The sequence below is a fragment of the Cibotium barometz genome, chromosome 37 (genome assembly GCF_041138505.1).
Source record: "Cibotium barometz isolate CiBa-2024 chromosome 37, ASM4113850v1, whole genome shotgun sequence".
Classification (NCBI taxonomy): Eukaryota; Viridiplantae; Streptophyta; class Polypodiopsida; order Cyatheales; family Cibotiaceae; genus Cibotium; species Cibotium barometz.
The window spans coordinates 36,203,037-36,223,356 of NC_141082.1; the positions used below are offsets into that span (position 1 = coordinate 36,203,037).

Consider the following 20,320-nt stretch of genomic DNA (forward strand, 5'->3'; position numbering starts at 1 on the left):
CCACTCGAGAGGGTTCACCAACAAGGATACAATTGTTTTAAAACCCAGTCAAAGCAGAGTTCTTACCTCTTCAATCTTAGACATGATCCCAAGCTCAAGAAGATTATTAACACTAAAATCCGCGTCTGCTGTATATGGCACTCCAAGAATAACAAATATTTGTGACCAATGTCGATCCTTTAGTGCTTCACTAGCAAGCTCTTCAATCAAAGGCAATACCTGCAAAAAAACCAATAAGCCTTCACACATGTCCTAGTCCCAAGTTTATATTGCCAAGCAGACACGAGACATCCTTCACACAATAAATACTCACCTTTTTGAAGTCATCGATCGTGTCTTTCAACCTAAACACAACAGTGTCTTCCTTGCTTGCCTTGCCCATTTTATAGGCCTCTTTTGCATACTCATCCGTCTTGCTAATGATCTCAGGGCCATTCAACCTCCTCACATGGCCAGTTCTCCAGCTCTGGGTCATTGTAATCCAATCATTGAGAGATCTCCAAACTCCATACCTCATGTTGTACTCCTTTTCAGTCATTGTCAGGTTACTTAAGTCATCTATGGCCATCTGATGAGTTAGAGTCTTGATCAGTTCTTTTGTAGTGTATTAATACCAACAGTTTGCAGCCGATAAACATCTTTAATGTCTTTCAAAGAATGCATGTTCGCACCCTTCCTTTCAATAAAAACATAAAAAAGAAGAAGAAAAAACACATCAACTGGAACAAATTTTTGAAAAAAATGGGTGGCAGATTTAGAGGCTTCTGCACTGGGACAGCAATTAGGTTATCCGTGGGTCCCTAGAGAAACTACCACCAGGTACTTGGTTTGTCACGTGGATGTAAATATCGGCCTTGTTCAGCTGTTTGCACTACTCTTGGAGAGTATTTGAAACTGAAGTTCAGCCACGTAACTCAAGCACACTTAATTATTAATGCAAATTAAACACTTGTGAATGGCCACACCCACATTTAACACAAAACTTGAACCACAAAACTGTAAAAGAGATATGCGCAAACGATACCACACTACGGCTGGAATGGGCCGACCCCCCCCCCCCCATACACCCGAAATATTTCATTACCGAGTATTTCACTTGTACAAGCTTGGGGTCCTCTTCTCCATGACTGGAAAAAGGCCAAATTATCCAAAAATACACTTCTAGCCCATCAACTTATGAGAGTGGTCTTGGCATTTTGGATCCCAATATTCAATGCAAGGGTCTATTGACATGGTTGATAGTTAAAGGTTACCATTCAAGCAAGTAGCCCAACAAAGAACTTCTTATTGATCAGCTTATAAGGGGCGCTCCTACAAGGGTTGGTAGCGTGTGTTGGCAGTCACTATGCCTAATTCTATATAGATGATAGAGACCATCACTAAAGCCCTGAGGTCTCCCTTCACTGCAGCTATTGTCAGTGCATGGTCTAAAGTGAGGCATGGTTCGAAACACAAAAGAATTTTGTTGGGCCAAAATGTAGACTGATAGCAAACAATATTTCATTCTCTCTTAAGGATGCCAAGTCAATAAGGTGCAATGCTTAAGACAAGGTGACTGGTTGCATGGGAAAGTGTTTCCATAAAATGTGTGGTTTGATTATTACAGACCAGCCAAGGGATTGTATCATTTGGGTGGTTGACTAAGATGGCTAGGATTCCAACCATGATAAAAGATAATGACTTCACGACTTACTCGGTCATTTGGGGTAAAAGTCATTTTGTCTGATATCAGGGCACCATCTTCCCCTCTTATTGCAGCCATTATCAGAGCATGGAGAAGCATGACACCATCTTTGCGACAAAGGCTTCCTAGGTCTTTGGATCAGGCTGACCGACAACTTATTATGTGGAACAAGTTCATCAGGGATGAGGCCCGTCGGCCACTTGGTGCATCTCGTTACATGCAATGGTCAAGATGGGAGAGATGTGCATACATAGTTCTTGCTTGGAAGACCTTTAAGAGTCTTCCGGTGGATTGGAGAGCTGCATCCATTCAGCATCTTAGGGGATCTCGCATATGTATTGATCAGATTGATGCAGCTATTCCGCATGAGTGGCTCTCTGAGACCTTTCATGGAGACTATCCTCCGAGTTGGCTGGGAGTCTTTTCGAGGATAGGCATACCTTTGCACATCATTGCTCTCCCAAGCCAAGAGGCTACAGATTGCATCATCTATTCTATCATGCCTAGAGGGAGATTAAGGAGATGTAGCATGGAGGGGATCATCCCATATACTAGGGTTAGTCCAGTGAGGATTGTTGGTCGTTCGGGGAAGCATTGGTTCATTGATCCTTCTCCTCAGATAGTGACTCATGGCTCTTGGTGTTTGTGGCTATATGGTGGCAATCCTATCAGATATCTTCAGTGCGATCCAGGAGAGTGGGAGTGGATTGATGCCTTCCATCCATTGCAAGAGATGGACACGTGCCTTACATGTACGCGTAGTTGGTTGGGAAGATAAGGGGAATCCCCAAGAGGATGCAAAAGCTCTTGCAACAAAAATTGGAGCCACTGTTGTACCCATTGCTGAAGCATGGCGAGTAGGCAGAGATGAAACCAGGGCGAAGATACTGATCATCAGGTTTGGTGACTTGGAGAAGAAGCAGGCCTTCCTCTCCAAAAGGATGGCCTTTAAGGAGGAAAAGATTCATTTGGATGAGGACCTTACATTGGCACAGATAGCACAACAGAAGGAACACATGCCGCGTGTGCTTGAGGCAAGGAAAGAGGGGAAATGGGCGGTATACAGACATGGCCGAGACATCATTACGGAGAGCAGGCCCGCCTGACGGTGCACAACCTATGAGACATTGCAATTCACGGTGTGGAATTGCAATGGAGCCCTTAGAATAGATGCAGGATACTTTCAGGATACTTTCACACACAGTGATATTGCACAAACACGAGGCCCATCAGTGCACAAACACGAGGCTTCCTAACGTGCGGGGTTATAGATGGGAATCACTGTTCCGCCCTCAGCCACACACGGTGGGAGGTACCAGAGGATCTGGAGGAGTGGCAGTACTTTTCAGGGAGGAGCTTCATGACAAAATACATGTGGTACATAGAGATGTAGATGCGAGGTACATGTGGGTCCGTGTATGCAGAGGGGGGCTCCGCGAGCCATATGTGGCGGTATCCTACTTTCCCCTAGCCAACTCCAGGTTTGCACCATCAGGAGGCACCCTATATGCCACTATATGATGATATCATGAGATTTGCCAGCATGGGAGACATTACTATTGGGAGACTTTAATGCACGTATAGGCATAGAGCAGATAGAGCTATATGATACTCATGAGGCTATCTACCGGGAGATCACGGCAGAGGATGTAGGGTTGCAGAGATCAGCACAGGATGAGTGGGAGATTATAGAAGGAAAGGCACAGGATCATGATGGGCTAGTTGGAGAGCATTTCTCATATGTGCGTGATACTTTGGCTCCGTTGATTGTACATGTGTTTAATCATGCCATTTGTGAGGGTTTCTCGGCAAGCTAGACAAAGCATACCATTGTACCACTCTTTAAGAGTGGGGACCCCATTGTACCAGGCAACTACATGACAATCATGATTGGTCATTACTTGGCCAAACTATATGGCTCTATATTGGAGTTGGAGCTGAGCCACTGGGCAGAGAGGCATGGTCACAGAGCACAGGGACAAGCCGGCTTCAAGAGAGGATTTACTACCTTGGATCACATACTTACACTTCGGGCACTTATTGAAGAGGGCACGGCAGAGAAGAGAAGGATATACTACTGCTTTGTGGACTTATGCAAAGCATTCGACACCGTACCACGTGCCAGGCTTATGCACAGATTGCAAGACATTGGGGTACCAGAGGATATACAGTGGCGGATATATGCTTTGTATGAGTCTGTGAAAGGCAGAGTCCGAACTCCAGGCAGACTATCCGATCACGATAGGGGTGAAGCAGGGATGCCCGCTATCACCCACCCTCTTTGGGTTGTACATGGATGTGGTCTCGCATTATGTAGACACATTGGGAGGCCCAATGGGATGCTTGGCAGGGGTGTTGATACCCATGTTGTCATATGCAGATGATATTGTTCTAATCTCAGACTCTCCGGAGGGACTAAATAGACATTTGGATGCATTATAGGCATTTTGTGCAGATAGAGATCTGACAGTGAACCTTGGGAAAACCAAGGTTATGGTGTTTAACACCACACAGGCATGGGTAATGAGATCAGAGTATCAGTTCACTTTCCAAGGGGAGCCAGTTGAGTACGTCAGGTCATATGTCTATTTCGGTGTTACTTTTATTCATGAAAAATTTATAGGTAAGGGGTTTTTTAAATACCCCTTGAACGCACGTGATACGTGGGGTTTCTTATACGCATTTGTCAGCTATGCTACTAGGAGGTAAAGACAGAGGAGCACTACACTTGCAGATGTACACTCTATTATGAGATCCGAGGGAGATATCACTGCCTCTTCCAAGAGGGTGTTGGGCCATTACGTAGGGTCATGGAGTTTGAGGATCAGAGATGCTTGGGATTGTTCCTACTTGAGCTCAGGAGACACAAAGAGACCTTCTTGGCAGACAAGAGACCGAGCCATGATGTACCTAGACAGAGGATCCTGATAGATTTCTTCGGCACTAGCACCAGCCCAGCCCAACCCAGACACCTCCTGATACCTCCTCCATCGGCCATCAGGGCACCAGCCACGCTACCAGGTAGTCACCATTGATACGCAGTCGTCTTATGTCGTGCTCGTTGGCCACGCCCACCAGGATCCCGACCACAACATCCTCATCATCGCCAGATCAGATCCATTATTGCACAACATCAGAGGCACCTACCTCGCTTCTACAACCTCTCCATTCTAGACAGGCCCATGGCGGAGATATTTGATCTGAGGAGAGGGCAGCACTTCAACTAATCGATCTACTTGACATACATTTTCCAGTATATTCTACTCAGTATCATCTAGGAGTCTTACTTACAGTTCTTATAACTGTAAGATAGTCATTTTATTGTACTTTTCAGTTTCATTTGGTTGTTCTCTTTGATGAGACACCAACTTCAAATGTACTCTCAGTTTTGGTCTCATAGGCCATTATGGCCTCTTAGAGACGTTAATATATCATTTCATTTCTCTCTCTATGTACTATGTTTTGGTCTCATAGGCCACTTTGGCCTTTCGCAGACGTTAATATATCCAGGCAGATCTTCTTAGCCTCTACACACATTGCACATGGATCACACCCCTGGAGCTCCCCACAAAGATGCACTTTTACAAAGACCACTTCCTCACACTCACTGAGGATGGATTCATCCAGCAGCCGGGCTACTTGAGTGTTCACATGTCCCATGCCATGCGGATTGCAATTGGCCAGATACGGGTTTCTTCCCACCACCTCAAAGTGGAGACAGGTAGAGTTGAGCGCATCTTCAGAGCCGAGAAGCTTATACGAACACCCAAAGAGGAGAGGATCTACCGACTATGCCACATAGAGGTTGAGAAGGAGGAGCATTACATATGCCGCTGCCCAGTATACTATGAGATCCGCGGGAGGTTTCACTATCTATTTCATTGAGGGATTCGGTCCACTCTCCAAGATCATTGACTTCCAGGACCAACGTTGCCTGGGCCTCTTCCTGCTTGAGCTCCGCAGACACAGGGACACCTTCTTGAGACACAGGCCCCAGCCACCCCGCCCCCTCCCTCAGTAGCCAACCATCACCAGTTTCTTCCGGACCCAGGTGGTGGAGGACAACGACATAGTGGATCTTGTGGACCCTCCACGAGCTCCTCTGGACCTACCTCACCCGAGAGGAGTTACCTCGGACCGAGCCTCTGCACTCCAACGTGCCCGACGCCCTCGACCCCCCCGTCGGCCACGATCACCTCATCAGCTCCAGATCGAGGACATGCTCCACCGCGATCCAACTACCTTTCCACGTGACATAGCTGAGGTAGACCTCTCGGCCATACTCGTCAGCCCCATGCTTGACATTTTGGAGAGTGGTATACCATCTACTCGGAGCTGATGTTGCTCCCATGTTTTTATGTTCTTAGTATTCCATGATGAGTTTCCATGGACAGTTTTGTATCACCCCAGTGAGATAGCTATATTTATGCTTTCTTTCTGTTTTATTTTCCATTCCATGATGAGAAATGCCATGGACGTTATTGTATCACTTTGGTCTCATAGGCCCATTGGGTCTTTAGTAGACGCTTAATATATCTTTCTTTCTTTCTTTCTTTCTCTTTGCCCCCTTGTTCTATTCCCTTCTCTCTCTTCGCCCCAACTCCAGCTACGCATCCTTTCTCTCTCTTCGCCCCCCTTTCCCCACCCGCCCTTGCTCTGTTCACTTCTCTCTCTTCGCCCTTGCTCAAGCCCCCAAGGCAACAACATAATCCTATCTGCTGCTCCCTCTTGTCGCCCCTGTACTTGCCTCCCCACTTGCAGTTGGCCACCTATGGGGGCCACCACCTGAGGAGCAGAATCAGTACTAGAAGGGGTACCCCTTCAGTCCAACATGGACAGCTTGCCAGCAACAAGGACTAGAGGTGAGAAGGAGAGGAAATACAAGTCGATTTGGGCAAGCACACAGAAGATCGACGACCCCCATATCAAAACATGCCTGACCACCATGAGAGAAGTATGCAAAATGGAGGATACGGACATTGAGCACCTACATAAGAAGCTCGGGGAGAACAAGGATAGTGATGACCTTATGTATAGGTTCCATGCCTCCTTGCAAGAGGAGATGGATAGGTCGAAGGCAAACATGCAGGTACATGGCAACTCAGCTAAGCAAGATGCAGGAGGAAATGGTCTAAATGTTTGACGCAAAAACCAACCACCATAGCTCACTAATCATGGAGCTGGAGGCCCAAGTCGCCACCCTTAAAGTGGAAAATGAGACCTTGAAAGTTGAGGGCACGTACTCAAGTCGAAGAAGGAGAAATTCAACTATTCCTCAATGATGAGCTGAATACACTTAGAGAGCAACTGAAGACCCTGAAGGAACAAGAGGAGAAGAAGGCAAACGAGGCAACCACATGGGCCGAGATGATTAAGAAGACACAAAAACAAGTGGAGGAAGCGGGCAGCCGGATTGAGGTTGCCAAGAAGCAACAGAACCCATGATCATCCCCAAACATCATCGATGACACACTCGAAGAGGAGAAAAGAAGGAAGATTAGGGCATTGAATGTGAGAGTGCTGGGATGGAAGGAAGGAGCCTCGCCGAAAGAGGACGCCATAGTACTATGCAGAAAACTGGAAATCCCTGATACCCCCTTCGTCGAGGGATGCAGGGTGGGCAAAGACATCACCAAGGAACGCGCACTCATCCTCAAGTTTGCGGGGTTGGAGGCAAGGCAAGCATTCCTTACCAAAAGGCGGGCACTAAAAGGAGAAAAGACTTCCCTCGAAGACGATCTCACACTAGCACAGGTGGCACACGAGGGAGTGCATGCCACGCATCTTGGATGCACGGAAGGCAGGGAAATGGGCAGTGTACAGAGATAGGAGGGTGATCATCACCGAGCGATGTGCCCAATGACAATGCGAGACCTATGAGACCAAGCTAGAGATTGCGGTTTGGAACTGCAATAGCGCCTTGAGGACAGATGCAGGTCTGTTCGAGGAGACATTTAGAGGGAGAGACCTTGTCTTATACACAGAGACACATCAATGCCAGGGGAGTCGGCTTCCAGAGGTGAGAGGATACAGATGGGAGTCTGTTCACCGCCCACACCCACGCACAGCAAGGGGTACCCGGGGGTCGGGAGGGGTGGCTTTACTATACAGGGAGGAGCTTCAGCATGTGATACAGGTGGTCGGACGGGATGAGGCTGCACGGTTTTTTGGGGTGAGGATCCAGACAGAGAGGGCCTGGGACATCTACCTTGCAGTGTGCTACAATCCACCCTCCACTTCTAAATATGCCACCCATGGAGAGTCCCATACCTGCCCCTTTATGATGACATTATGTACCTAGATCAGATTCTATAGCTCTAGATTTTTGTTATCTTTCTTTATTACTATTTTTGTACCCTGTCAAAGTCTGTCTCACAGATAATCATTTTAAGTTCAGAACTCAAGACTAATAAGAGGTGTTTGTTCATAAGAATGGAAAGCACGTAGTAACTTAGTTGAGTCCGTCATCTTTGTGTGTAGATATCGTAAGGCCATAATATGATAAATCCTTAAAGGCTTAATTTCAACCCAAAGAATTTGTTTGCTTGATTGTACACACACACCCCTACCCACATACACACACAATTATGTTAACCTGAAATAGCCGTTGATATCCTCTATACGTCTCCAGCCTTACTCGAATCTCTGAGATCCTTTCACTTATTAAAACTAGCTCTGTGACTATTTCTTTAGGATCTGATTCTGGCATCAGATACTTCCCTGAGTGTAGCATACCCAATATATTTATAAGCCCTTCATTGACACCATTAACCTGCCGATCTAAATCTGCCATCATTAAATTTTTCTTTTCTTCAATAAAATAATCAGCCGCCTCAATAGAGTCACCATACTTTTGAACAGCATCATGCAAATCATCAAGCTTGATTTGATCATCCGTTGGAATTTTGACTTCATATGCGGAAAGCAAGGAGTACATCTCATCCACAATTGACGCCTCTGCAAGTACAGCTTTTCTTTTCTCCATTGTTATCTCATAAGTCTATCATAAGAAGGTGCAGAAAAGTATAACCTCGATAATAAACAAATGTAAAACACAAAGCCATATTAATATATTGACCCAAAAAAGAAAAGATTGACTCAAATTTGCATTTTCTTGGGTAGATGATTTTTATCTGTTTCACACCTTTATAAATTCAACAAAGCCATCAAGCTCAGCTGGGCGCATGCACAGGGCGTGTATTCTCTCTTGGAACTTGGCCAAAACCAGAATGGTTTCATCTCTTGCTGCAGCAAGTAAAAGACCTTTTATCACATCGAGAGTTCTGGTGGTGATGGGTAATAGAGAGTTTCGTAAAGATTTTGAATCCACATGAAGAACTCCAATAACACTGCAAGAAAAATCTTTTTGTTGTGATCGTGGTGTTACCAAAGAAAAGCAATCGATGAAAGGAAAGAGACTCTTTTGGCTCATGTTGGCAATAAAATTTCTTTTTTTTAACCATAAAGAAACTTCTAATAAGTATGATAGAAACAACAAAGAGCCACGGATCAAGGTATCAATACACCATGCATAGCATGAATCAACCATATAGGTGACCATTCACCAAAGAATTTCTTCTACTTGGCAATCGCAGATCTGGATGAGCCATGTCTCTTCGACCAAATGGCCATATGTGTATGCACATTATCAATCCAGATGCAGGAAAGGGTGTGAGAAGATAGGATCTGAGCCTGTTTAGAAAGTCCCAGAAAACACGGAAGTTGATTGATTTTGATTGGTCTTTCACAGAGGAAACTGATACCATTGTAGCAGCATTGGAAAACATTAAGTTGATTGATCTTCACACACAATTGGCTAATTAAGTTTTTAATTAAATTCCCATAACTAGTATTAAGGGCCACCTATAAACAATAATTAGCAAAAAAACAGCTTAAAAGATGTGTATTTCTCCTTTTTAGATCATTAATGTCATTACATGCATGCAGACTCTTATATTAAGCATACTTTGAGCTCTTCGGCAATGCATTGAAGGTTGCCAAACTGCCCAGAAAGTTTGGCATAGGATTGCCTCCCTAATTTGCATGTTTTGATAAGTTTCTTCATTTAATGCTTGAGAATTTGTTGCTTAGTTAGTAAAGTAAAGCCAATAGCTAGTTTGAGACGTCACCACCACGCATCTTAATCTCTCGGGTGCATAGAGGTGAGGTGCACTTTAGAACTCTAGCTAGGGTCACCCTTTTCAAACACGTTGCATTGTTGTGGCTTTAGAGATATTTGCCTGAGATGTGGGTGTACAGAGAGATTGAATGGTTGTTCAGACATATCATGCTTATCCTCTTTGCAGCATTTGGTCTGATACTATTCATATTTGTGCTGCAATGTGGAGCATGACATAGGGCAGGTCAAGCCCTTGCAAGATTAAGAGCACTACGTTCGTGAAAAGATTGGATCACAGCAGTTGTGCTTGAAATAGTTTTAATATAGAATGGAATTTGTTTCCAGGTTAGCCCAAATAAAACAGTTTCAGAATTTGGCTACCAAAAAGTCAACCACAACTCCTGAATGCAAATAAACAGGGGTGAGAATGAAGGTAGACAATGTGTCTTTGTCTATCTTAAGGAATTCCAAAAAAAACTGTAAGGGGAGAAGCGCATCAGCCCTAAAATGCGGCTAAATCATGTACATAAACTTTGTTTCTATCAGAAATTGGTTATTCCCAAATTTTCAGCAATCGCAGAAGTTTCAGTTGTACTTCTGTTTTGGTCATTTCACTAACATAGGTTTCATATGAGCTGAAACAAGTACAAATTAGTACTATATTTGGAAAATAATTTCATGACTTCTTAAATCTCAGGGTAAAAATACTCATCATTATTTTAAACAGTTCTTCTTATGAAAATTTTCCTCTCAATACTGCCACTCTTCTTTCCACTGTAAAGAAAGTTTCAGTCTAGCAAGACAAAGCTCATTATTTGAATTTAGTAGCAGTAGTGCTAAATGACTGACCAGCCAATCCGCATCTTTTCCAGATCTATTCGCCACTCCCTCTGGCGGGCAAGCTCCTCTCTATATTGCCGAACTGTTCTTTTTTCCGCAATATACGTTTCATGGTTCCATGCTTCTCCAAACAAATACAAAGGCCGGTATTCTTGAAACATCTAACACAAGACAAACATAATTTGATGAATCACTCTCATACAAAGCTAGCTTCGGATAGATAGAGATAGTGCTGTATATCTTAAAGCTCATCTCCCAACCTGTGAATATTTTCGAGCTTCCACAAAAGCAGCCCTTATAATATGCTCGATATTACTACGACACAATAAGAAGTGCTTTGATTCTCTAAGTATGTTCACAGGATTGAGCCCAAATGATTTGGTTTCAAAAAACGATGAGTAGACTCTCATGTACAAAAGTCGGGGAGCTGTTTGCAAAATCTGAGTAATCCCTTCCATTGCAATTCTGAGGGCCTGTATCATGGATGGGGAATTTCTTTAAAGTAAGAAAGCCCTTGATAAGGCCTATGATTTCTAAAACATAAAAACAGAACCATTGAAAGTTCTTTAGAATTTAAAAAAATTCATCGGGCTTCTCCATATTATTAGTAGTGCGTGTGCATGTGCATGGCACGAAAAATAGGAAGAAAGGCACAAAGCTGAAGGGTGCAAAGGATTCTAATAAGTTACATGTTGCAAAAAGCATAACAAGCTAAATACATAAGAAAATATCTAAGAAGCGATCAAAGGATGCAATGGACTCAAATATGTTTAGCTTTGCACACAAGAAGCAAGGTAAGTCTGGAAGAAAACATCTTCAAGTATTCTACTTACTGCAATGATTGCATCTTCATCAGGTGTAAAGGCTATGTGTGCCTCGGAAAAGGATACTGCTGTGATAAAAACCCCTTTTGAACTTTTTTCTAGACCAGTTCGTGTAGCTTCCAAGAAATTATACAATTCCTCAAGTGACATGATACTGCGGTTTAAAAGGCTCTCCACAAACATGTAATCAACCAGCCTTATAAATTTTCCAAGCATCTTTTCTTCGGCCATGACTCGGCGATATGTTTTTGCACGCTCTATCTTTTCATTGCGTATGCTCACCATGCCTTGCACTTTGCTGCCTCTAGGCTGATGTAGATTAACACCAATGACGTCATCAAGTTCATGTTCATCACGCACACTTTCCTGCGTAACAACACATTGTCTGGATGTTTATATTTGCAGCAACTTCATAACTAAGAAATCGAATAACAAAGAACATCCTTGCCCTCGAACAGCTATGGGGTATGGTTATCCCTCTGTGGATCATGCACATGTAGCATGGGTTAGCAATTGGCTATAGGGGGATTTAGTTAATAATCCAATAAAAGTAGGGTTATCAATAGCACTTGAGGGGACCATATAAGCGCATGCATGTGCACATGACTGAGTGTTGAACCAACAGTGTGTGGGTCTCAATCTAGCCACTGTAGAGGAATTTCAAATCCCTTGGTGCCTTCTGTGTGCAATACGGAACAAATTCATTAAGCAACCCATGGGCAAGGAGGTCAAAGGTTTAGATCAGCACACGAAACACTATTTGGGGAGGCCTGAGAAGTCGATCCTCTGCCTAAAATGTGAGACATTTAAGCCGGAAATCAAGAGGAACTAAGGAAGGTTCTCCGAGGAGTAGATTAGCACATGCAACATTGGGAGATCGGCAACGTGGACTCTGATCATTGGGGAGGGGTGTTGTCTAGCACCTAGCCAAGAGTGCACCCAACCGCCTGGTGTAACTAGGAGCGCATACATCGAAGCACTTCATCATTTACTTGACTAACAATACAATAAACCACAAAGATCATGCCACACAAGAAAAGATCACAGTACACCACTCTGGGGGGGGGGTGAAGAGGGGCGTAAAACTTCAGTATTTTATCACCCTAAGAGAATGTCTGTCTCTGCACAAGCTCTATCACAGGCCTATCATCACACCAGGCATCCAAGATAATGAACTGGAGTGCCATCGGGATCCACTGAAAAGCCTCAACTCGCCTTTATTCTCAAAACAAGAGAGCCTCCACATGTGCTCTAAAATGTGCAAGGAACAAATAATTGATCAGGTTCGAAAGCTCCCTGTACCTGAGCTGTTGCGCGCACCTGAACCTCCACTTCCTCTTGTGCGCAACTGGAGTGCCACTCGAGATCCATTGAAAAGCCTCAACTCACCTTCATTCTCAAAACAAGAGAGCCTCCACATCTGCTCTACAATGTGCAAGGAACAGATAATTGATCAGGTTAGAAAGCTCCCCATACCTGAGCTGCTGCGCGCAACTGCACCTCCGCTTCCTCTCGCACTCAACTAGAGTGCCACTCGGGATCCACTGAACGCCTTCATTCTCAAAACAAGAGAGCCTCCACATGTGCTCTAAAATGTGCAAGGAACAGATAATTGATCAGGTTCAAAAGCTCCCTGTACCTGAGGTGCTGTGCGCACCTGCACCTCCGCTTCCTCTCGCACCAGCGCCCTTCTCTGCCCACTATCTCTTCTCCCGCTGCCCTCTCTATCCTGCTCCTGCCCGCTCTAACCTCCCTGCCATGCTTTGCTGCCCACGCTTTTGCTGCCCGTGCTGCCCCCATGCGGAAGAGAGTAGGCAACCCTGTTTGACCCCAATAGTACATGTCCCCACAGAGAGTCCACCTGGTGCAGCACGAACTCACCCAATGACTACCTTGTATAGGGCCATCACACCCCAAATCATGTCATGTGGGAAATGCAGCTCCTACAAATGTCCTAATAGGTCTGATCGGGATGGAATCAAAAGCTTTGCGAAAATCCACAAAGCAACAGTATACATGCTGCTTCCGTGACTTGCCCCCGGCCCATAGAGTGAAGATATGATCCAAGGTGTAGAAATTCCTCGTGAAGCCTCCCTGACCTGATGCTCTGTACCATAGTCTCAGTCATAAAACTGATATATGCCTCACCTGTAAGCCCAACCGGGTGTGCCGTGACAGATTCAACCACGTGTCCAAGAGATAAAGATAGAGAGGGGAGAGAGAGAGAGAGAGAGAGAGAAGGGAATAGGGATCTTGCACAGTACACCACACTGAGCGGGGAAAAGCCCTGCCCCATTTCAGGAATTTATTCAGGAACAATATATGGGCACGCTAGCCAGAATCAATGAATACAAAACAAAATAGATATGCCGATGTAGGATATCCAAGTCGATGTCGATGTCAAGGCACGAGATCTCTGATGCCGAGCGCACCACGGGGATCTCACCGGACTAGTACAAAATAAAAATATCCAAGTCCAAGTCCAAGTTTCAATCCAAGTCCAAAGATCTCCAAGCTTTTAAACACGACACACAATGGATGTGTGTAATAAATGAAGTAATCGTTGCCCACATGTATGGAAGATGTCGAACTTTGATGTAGGAAACAATCCCCAACAACTAATATCCAAGAACTGGACAGTGGTGGCAAGGATACTTTCAAAAATCAGCCGGCACACGGGTGTCTAAGAGGAAGATGCTAGCAGCGTAGGTGTCACAACCTGGCGGCAGTGCTAGAACAGGCAACTCTTGGCGGGCTTATGGCAACAGGTGTTGCTAGTACTGATGTTGGTGGTGACGCTGTCTGTAGGCAACAAAGTAGAGCGGGCGGAACAGGGCGCTACTGGTTGCTGGCGGCGGACAGTGCTGCTGCGGACTGCTATTGGTGGTGGTAAGCGGCGCTGCTGAGCAGAAGCAGGCGAAGCAAGCGCTACTGCTTATGGCGCTGGGGGTGAAGCCGGTGGAGATGCTGGGGCTGAAGGCAGCACTCAAGCAATGATGGTTCAATGATGCTCTTGATGGCGTAAAGTGGCAGCAATTCGGCCAGCGTAAACGACGATCAGATGGTGGTGATGATGATGATGATGAATCCAAGTCCAAAGATCAATCCCACGCTTCCAAAATCTTGTTGAAGATGATGATGAAAGAAGATGACAATGATGAGCTCCAAATCTTGATGATGGTTGTCACCCCTTCAATGATCTTGTTCATGGTGCTACAAGAGAGGTTCAAGCCTTTTTATACTTGAGGAAGCCTTGCTTTTGGCCAAAAAGTGATGCTTTTGCTTTGCTTTTGCCATTTACTTTGTTTTTGGTCTTTTTAATAGTAAAATATTACTCAACTTTAGTCAAAAGTTCTTGTTTTGCTTTTCTAGCTTCAGGGCCTTGCTTTTTGGCCCTAGAGCTGCTTTTTGGAAAAGCAGCTTTTTGCTTTTTCATTCGGCTCAGTCTCCTCTTGCCAATGGTGCTCATAGCTCGCGGTCAACCCAGTTTGACTTTTTGCTTTTTCCTACTTTTTGACCAAGACTGGTTCTTTTTCTTGAGCAAACCTTATGGTCCCTCTCTCCATGTCTTCTTCCACCTGTCTGGCTTCGGGCATGGGTTTCATTGTCACGTGCACACCAGTCAGGTGTACAGTGACATGGCATCATTCTATGGCATCATTAGCATCATCAGGAGTCATCAGGCATTATTCAGGCATTTATGCAATTTTATAGGTATTTTACTGGCATTTATGGGGCAGCCGCCGACAGCATTTTGTGGACATGGCATCTGGCTGACAGCCCTATGCTGGCCGACCAGCAGCATGTTTGCATATATATTCAGTCCACTCCCCATTCAGGATAGCAAGCTCATCAGAGAAGCATTCAGCAGCGTGTTCTCCAACGCATCTCCTCCAGGAAGCATTGGGAGCAGCAGAACCAGCCAACGCATCAGCATTCAGCAAACGCATCAGCATCAGCATCATCTTCAGCAAACGCATCATCATCAGCCCTCAGATCTGCAAGCACATCTGCGTTTCATCATCAGGTCAGCATTCAGCATCTGTTCCAAAGCCTCCCTTCAGCATTTCCTTCCAAGGAGACAAGGGAAAGAGTGGACAGCAGTTCATCCCGCATATTCAGCATATAGGCAGCATATTCAGCAGTACAGATCCATTTGGATCTCATTGTAACCGCATTCATTCATATAATATAGCTGCATTGCATTGACACCTATTTGTCTATCTCTTAAACATCATTAAGTGCAGTTTATCTAGACTAAGGTTGTGTTTACGACGGTCATAAGCTCTCACATGTCACATTCATCATGTAAAACAAAGCTAGGAGGGCCAAATAGTTACATCACCGCTCCATAGATCTTGGCCATTGTGTGAACAATATAGTCCTGTAGTTGTGGGGTCTCTTGCTTTGTGGATGTGGCGCAGTGGCATTTGTCATCCAGGATAGTGGAAAGCCTTTACAAAGAGCTCCATTGAAGAGAGATGCAAGGATGGGGGCAAGCATATGTTGCCCGTGAGCAAAGTGTTCTTCGTGCAACTTTTTTAGTGCTCAAGTGACATTGGTGACATTGAAGAGGAAAGACGATGTGGGTTGTGGGGTGTGTCATGTGGGGTATGAGCTAATCCGGCACTTCATAAAGCTATCGTGCATAGGCCTCCCAAAACGCTAGGGTCTGCCCGGTGTGGGGATCCTTTTTTCCTCAAGAATGTGCCAAACGTCTGAGTTATCCTCACTCAAGAAGAGCTGGTATAACTTTTGTTCTCATCTAGCAAGAAACACACGCTTCTTCCTACTACAAGTGATTTGATGGAAGATTTTTGCAGCTCACATGCTGAGATCAATCCATGTTCTCTCTCGCGTAGGAGGCTGAGCCTTGTGGCTTTGCATTCCTCATTATACCACCCATTTTGAGGCTGAGATCCCATCAGTAAACTGGCTTATGAGCATGTGGTGTAGGGAAAGTTTGGCATGGGTGGAGTCATAATGGCGGATGAAAGTTAGAATGTGATTGTGGATATTGGGATGGACAGGTCAAGGGCTGAAATATGGTAGCAAAGGCGATCCTCATAAATGTGGTCTAGATTGTGGTGAAAATGGATACGAGTGAAAGTAGAAATTGGGAGAACTGGTGGGGAGGTAAAGCAGGGCATGAAACGGTGAATGAAAGGTAAGTCGCGGTTGGGACACACAATATAACAGAGGAGAGGTGGAAGTGCAGGATGGCTGGGCAGAGGCAGAGGAGAGGCAGAAGCGCAGGCGTGGATGGCAGGAAGGGCAGGCAAAGTCAGAGGCGGTGGGAGCAAAGGCGAAGGCGGGACAGGAGGGCAGAGGCGGCAGGAGCAAAGGATGAAAATGGACAGGCGGGCAGAGGAGATGTGGCGGGAGCAGGGTGGCATTGGCTGCAGACTGAAAGTGAGCAGAACGCGGCCAGCAGGCAGCGAGAGAGAGAGAGAGAGAGAGAGAGAGAGAGAGAGAGAGAGAGAGAAAGTCGTATTAACGTCTTCAAAAGACCCGAAGGGTCTATGAGACCAAAATGGTGTACATAGTGTTCATGAAATCTCGTCATGGATGAAATAAGGGAAAAAAGAGAGAGAAAGAAAGAAAGAAAGATATATTAAGCGTCTACTAAAGACCCAATGGGCCTATGAGACCAAAGTGATACAATGATGTCCATGGCATATCTCATCATGGAATGGAAAATAAAACAGAAAGAAAACATAAATATAGCTATCTCACTGGGGTGATACAAAACTGTCCATGGAAACTCGTCATGGAATACTAAGAACATAAAAACATGGGAGCAACATCAGCTCCGAGTAGATGGTATACCCCTCTCCAAAATGTCAAGCATGGGGCTGACGAGTATGGCCGAAAAGTCTCCCTCAGCTATGCCACATGGAAAGGTAGCTCGATGGCGGCTGAGCATGTCCTGGATCTGGAGCTGATGAGGTGATCGTGGCCGACGGGAGGGGGGGGGTCGAGGGCGTCAGGCACGCTAGAGTGCAGACGCTCGGTCCGAGGTAACTCCTCTCAGGCGAGGTAGGTCCAGAGCAGCTCGTGGAGGGTCCACAAGATCCACTATGTCGGTATCCTCCACCTCCTAGGTCCGGAAGAAACTGGTGACAGAGCAAAATGATGAGGGTCGTGTGCTCAGCAAGAAAATGATGGTTGGAGTGGGCCATTGGAGCAAAACAATAGAATCCCTCCTATGCAGAGAGTTGGTCAACCGTCCAAAGCCCCCCACCACCTTGCACGCAATTTTTTGCCCAACTGATGGCCAGCCCCTCATGCTTTGTAGCTAACTTTTCGAAGTGGCCCATAGAGACAAACAAATTATTGCTTAGACCTGCCTTTTACAAAGGCACGCCAAAAAGACTCTTCTACAAAATTCTAAAAAACAATACACAGAACATTGGCATATAATTGACAATCACAATGTGGAAAAAGGAAGTAACCAAGACTGTACTCGAAAGATTTGAGCTTGCTTCTTCACATCTTGGCAAATCTTTCCCAAAACTTGTTGTACTTTTTCTGAGCATGCCTCAACAGCTGGACTCGCAGCATGATGGCGCTGTTGGCTTTGAGCTTCCAAGAACTCATCCATGGTATAAAGGCGATTCGACGCAAACAACAACATCTTAAGGTCCATCAGATCATATATATATCCATGGATTTGAAGCAATGCATTAAGAAAAGCAGGCTTCCCCTTGAACAGTTTTAATATCAATGTCTCGCGCACACGCTTGAAGTTTCTCCGTCCAACATGTTTTCTCCAGATTGTGAATGCTTTTTGAATGAGGTACTTTCCAAAGAAGTTGATACGCCGTAGTGACAGAAAAATATTTTTCTCATGCAGCCATTCCTCTAATGAAATGGAGGTACCTTCGATGCCAGTTCCTAAAAAAACTTAACTTATTATAAAGTTAAAAGGGACATATGTTACTGCTTAAAAATGTCTTATTAAGCCGATCTTGTCCACTCTAAACATATACACATCAATGTATAATGATAACAAAAACAACTAAAAATAAAGGACACGTATAACTTAGACAAAAGCATGCAAAACAGTAAGTTTGTTCTTCATACATCCAACGAAATGTAATGCAGTCCCAGTAGACAAAAACACCTTCTGAAAGGTTTACAACCATGCCTAATTTTTCCGCTACAATGCCTCTAAATGGGGATGAGTCTCTGCACGATGTGTTGCATTGGCATCCTGTTGCGTCTTCAACAACTACTCCTCCAAGATTAGTTTGGGCATATGTGCTTTTTTGAGGCCTTCTAAAGGCCCAGGAACATCTACATTGCTCATGTCAATGCTGCAAACAATCTAAATGCTGCTTAGGTCTAGTTTAAATCTTCCTCCTCAAGTACTGCCACCTCACCTTTGGGCATAGAAATATTTCTCTAAAGTGGCTCATGGCTACATTCAACTTTGTCTATGGACTTGGATTGTATATATATGCACCATAAATTACAAATCATGTTGTATGTGGAGGCACATTTATTTCTCCCATTCTTCTTTCTTCCACCCCTCCTCCTCCCCCCCACACCCCCCCCCCCAAAAAAAAAAATTTACACCATAAATTACAAATCATGTTGTATGTGGAGGCACATTTATTTCCCCCATTCTTCTTTCTTCCACCCCTCCTCCTCCTCCCCCACCCCACCCCCCGTTCTTCTTTCTTCCACCCCTCCTCTCCCCCCCCCCCAAGAAAAAAAAAAAAGAGAGAGAGGCCTCTGTAAAGTTCTAAAAAACATAGAATTGAGGTCATTTTAGAAATTATACTCCTAAAGACACTATTAGCAAAACCAAACGGGGATGATGTGGTTTCAAACGATGGTAAAAACAAAGCATCCTTCCTTGTAGAAGGCATCTAAGGAGTAGCCAATCCAGATGACGTATCTATCATCAAGGTCACAACTCATCTGATCACATCCACCATACACTAATGGATTCACTCTCCAAGGCCCCTCCAAGACCAGAGTGGCACGAAGTACACTTCCCTGCACCCTCCAAGAAGCATTTCAGCATCATGCCTGCCGAATGAACCATCAAAAGGTGCTTCTCCTCACTACCCAAAATTTCATAACCAAAACACAACCACTAGGCTGCCCCATAATTTGCCAAGCTTTTTTTAAAGAAACTTCAAAAAACGTTTCAAAAAACGCCCTACTACCTAGACAAGGAACAGGTCACTTAGTGACAAAAGATAAAATCATGAACCACAGCCTAAGATGATTTGGATCTATCATATGGGCCATGCTGCCTCTGATGTCAACTTAAAAAAGGTATGAACAAATGAGTTACTCGTAATAATGATCTTATTTCATAGTAACTTGCTCCGAGGGACACTTGCCACTCTAGTTTGTCTGCCCTAAGGATCCCCAAGCAACATGTGCCAAGACTCAACAGAAATGACCTCCTCTCCATGATGATAATGTAATGTGCCCAATCAACTTCTATGTTGTACTCATGGTACGGACTAAATACCAAAATCATGTGCCATCAATGGTGCAACTATGAAACTCTCTGTCTAACTATCCTTTAGTGTTAGTTCCAACCCAGCACTTCTAACAAATTCTCAATAAACACCACATGGAGAAGCATCAAACTATAAGGGTGTGTGTCACGTAGCATGGCTAAAGCGGTTTAATTACTTATTAAACAATGCAAGAATTGCAAACAATGGAATGGAAAAGCATTTTCTCAATGCTCCACCCTCGTGTTGCCACTATCAGAATGCAGAGCGGAAATGAAGACAACTGCTGTAGAGAGCAATACAAAGATGAAAAGAGAGAGAGAAGCTATGTAACTCTGCTATATACACCAATAAAATCCCGGAAATATAT

The 20,320-nt window shown here is 44.7% G+C and overlaps 1 protein-coding gene across 9 annotated transcripts in view; it reads right to left on the reverse strand.

The window, feature by feature from the left end:
* Positions 1–20,320, reverse strand: part of LOC147617231 (uncharacterized) — a 258,130-nt gene that overhangs the window by 186,568 nt on the left and 51,242 nt on the right. For 6 of the 9 annotated variants that reach the window (XM_086776855.1, XM_086776854.1, XM_086776852.1 and 3 more), the window contains exons 2-9: positions 17,934–18,364; positions 11,477–11,833; positions 10,904–11,116; positions 10,653–10,804; positions 8,829–9,033; positions 8,280–8,684; positions 314–568; positions 67–219 (exon numbers count right to left, since the gene is read on the reverse strand). In XM_086776855.1, coding sequence (XP_086632981.1) covers positions 67–219; positions 314–568; positions 8,280–8,684; positions 8,829–9,033; positions 10,653–10,804; positions 10,904–11,116; positions 11,477–11,833; positions 17,934–18,364 — 2,171 coding nt within the window. The remainder of the gene's footprint in view (positions 1–66; positions 220–313; positions 569–8,279; positions 8,685–8,828; positions 9,034–10,652; positions 10,805–10,903; positions 11,117–11,476; positions 11,834–17,933; positions 18,365–20,320) is intronic. The other 3 variants (XM_086776858.1, XM_086776856.1, XM_086776859.1) reach the window with 3 other exon arrangements.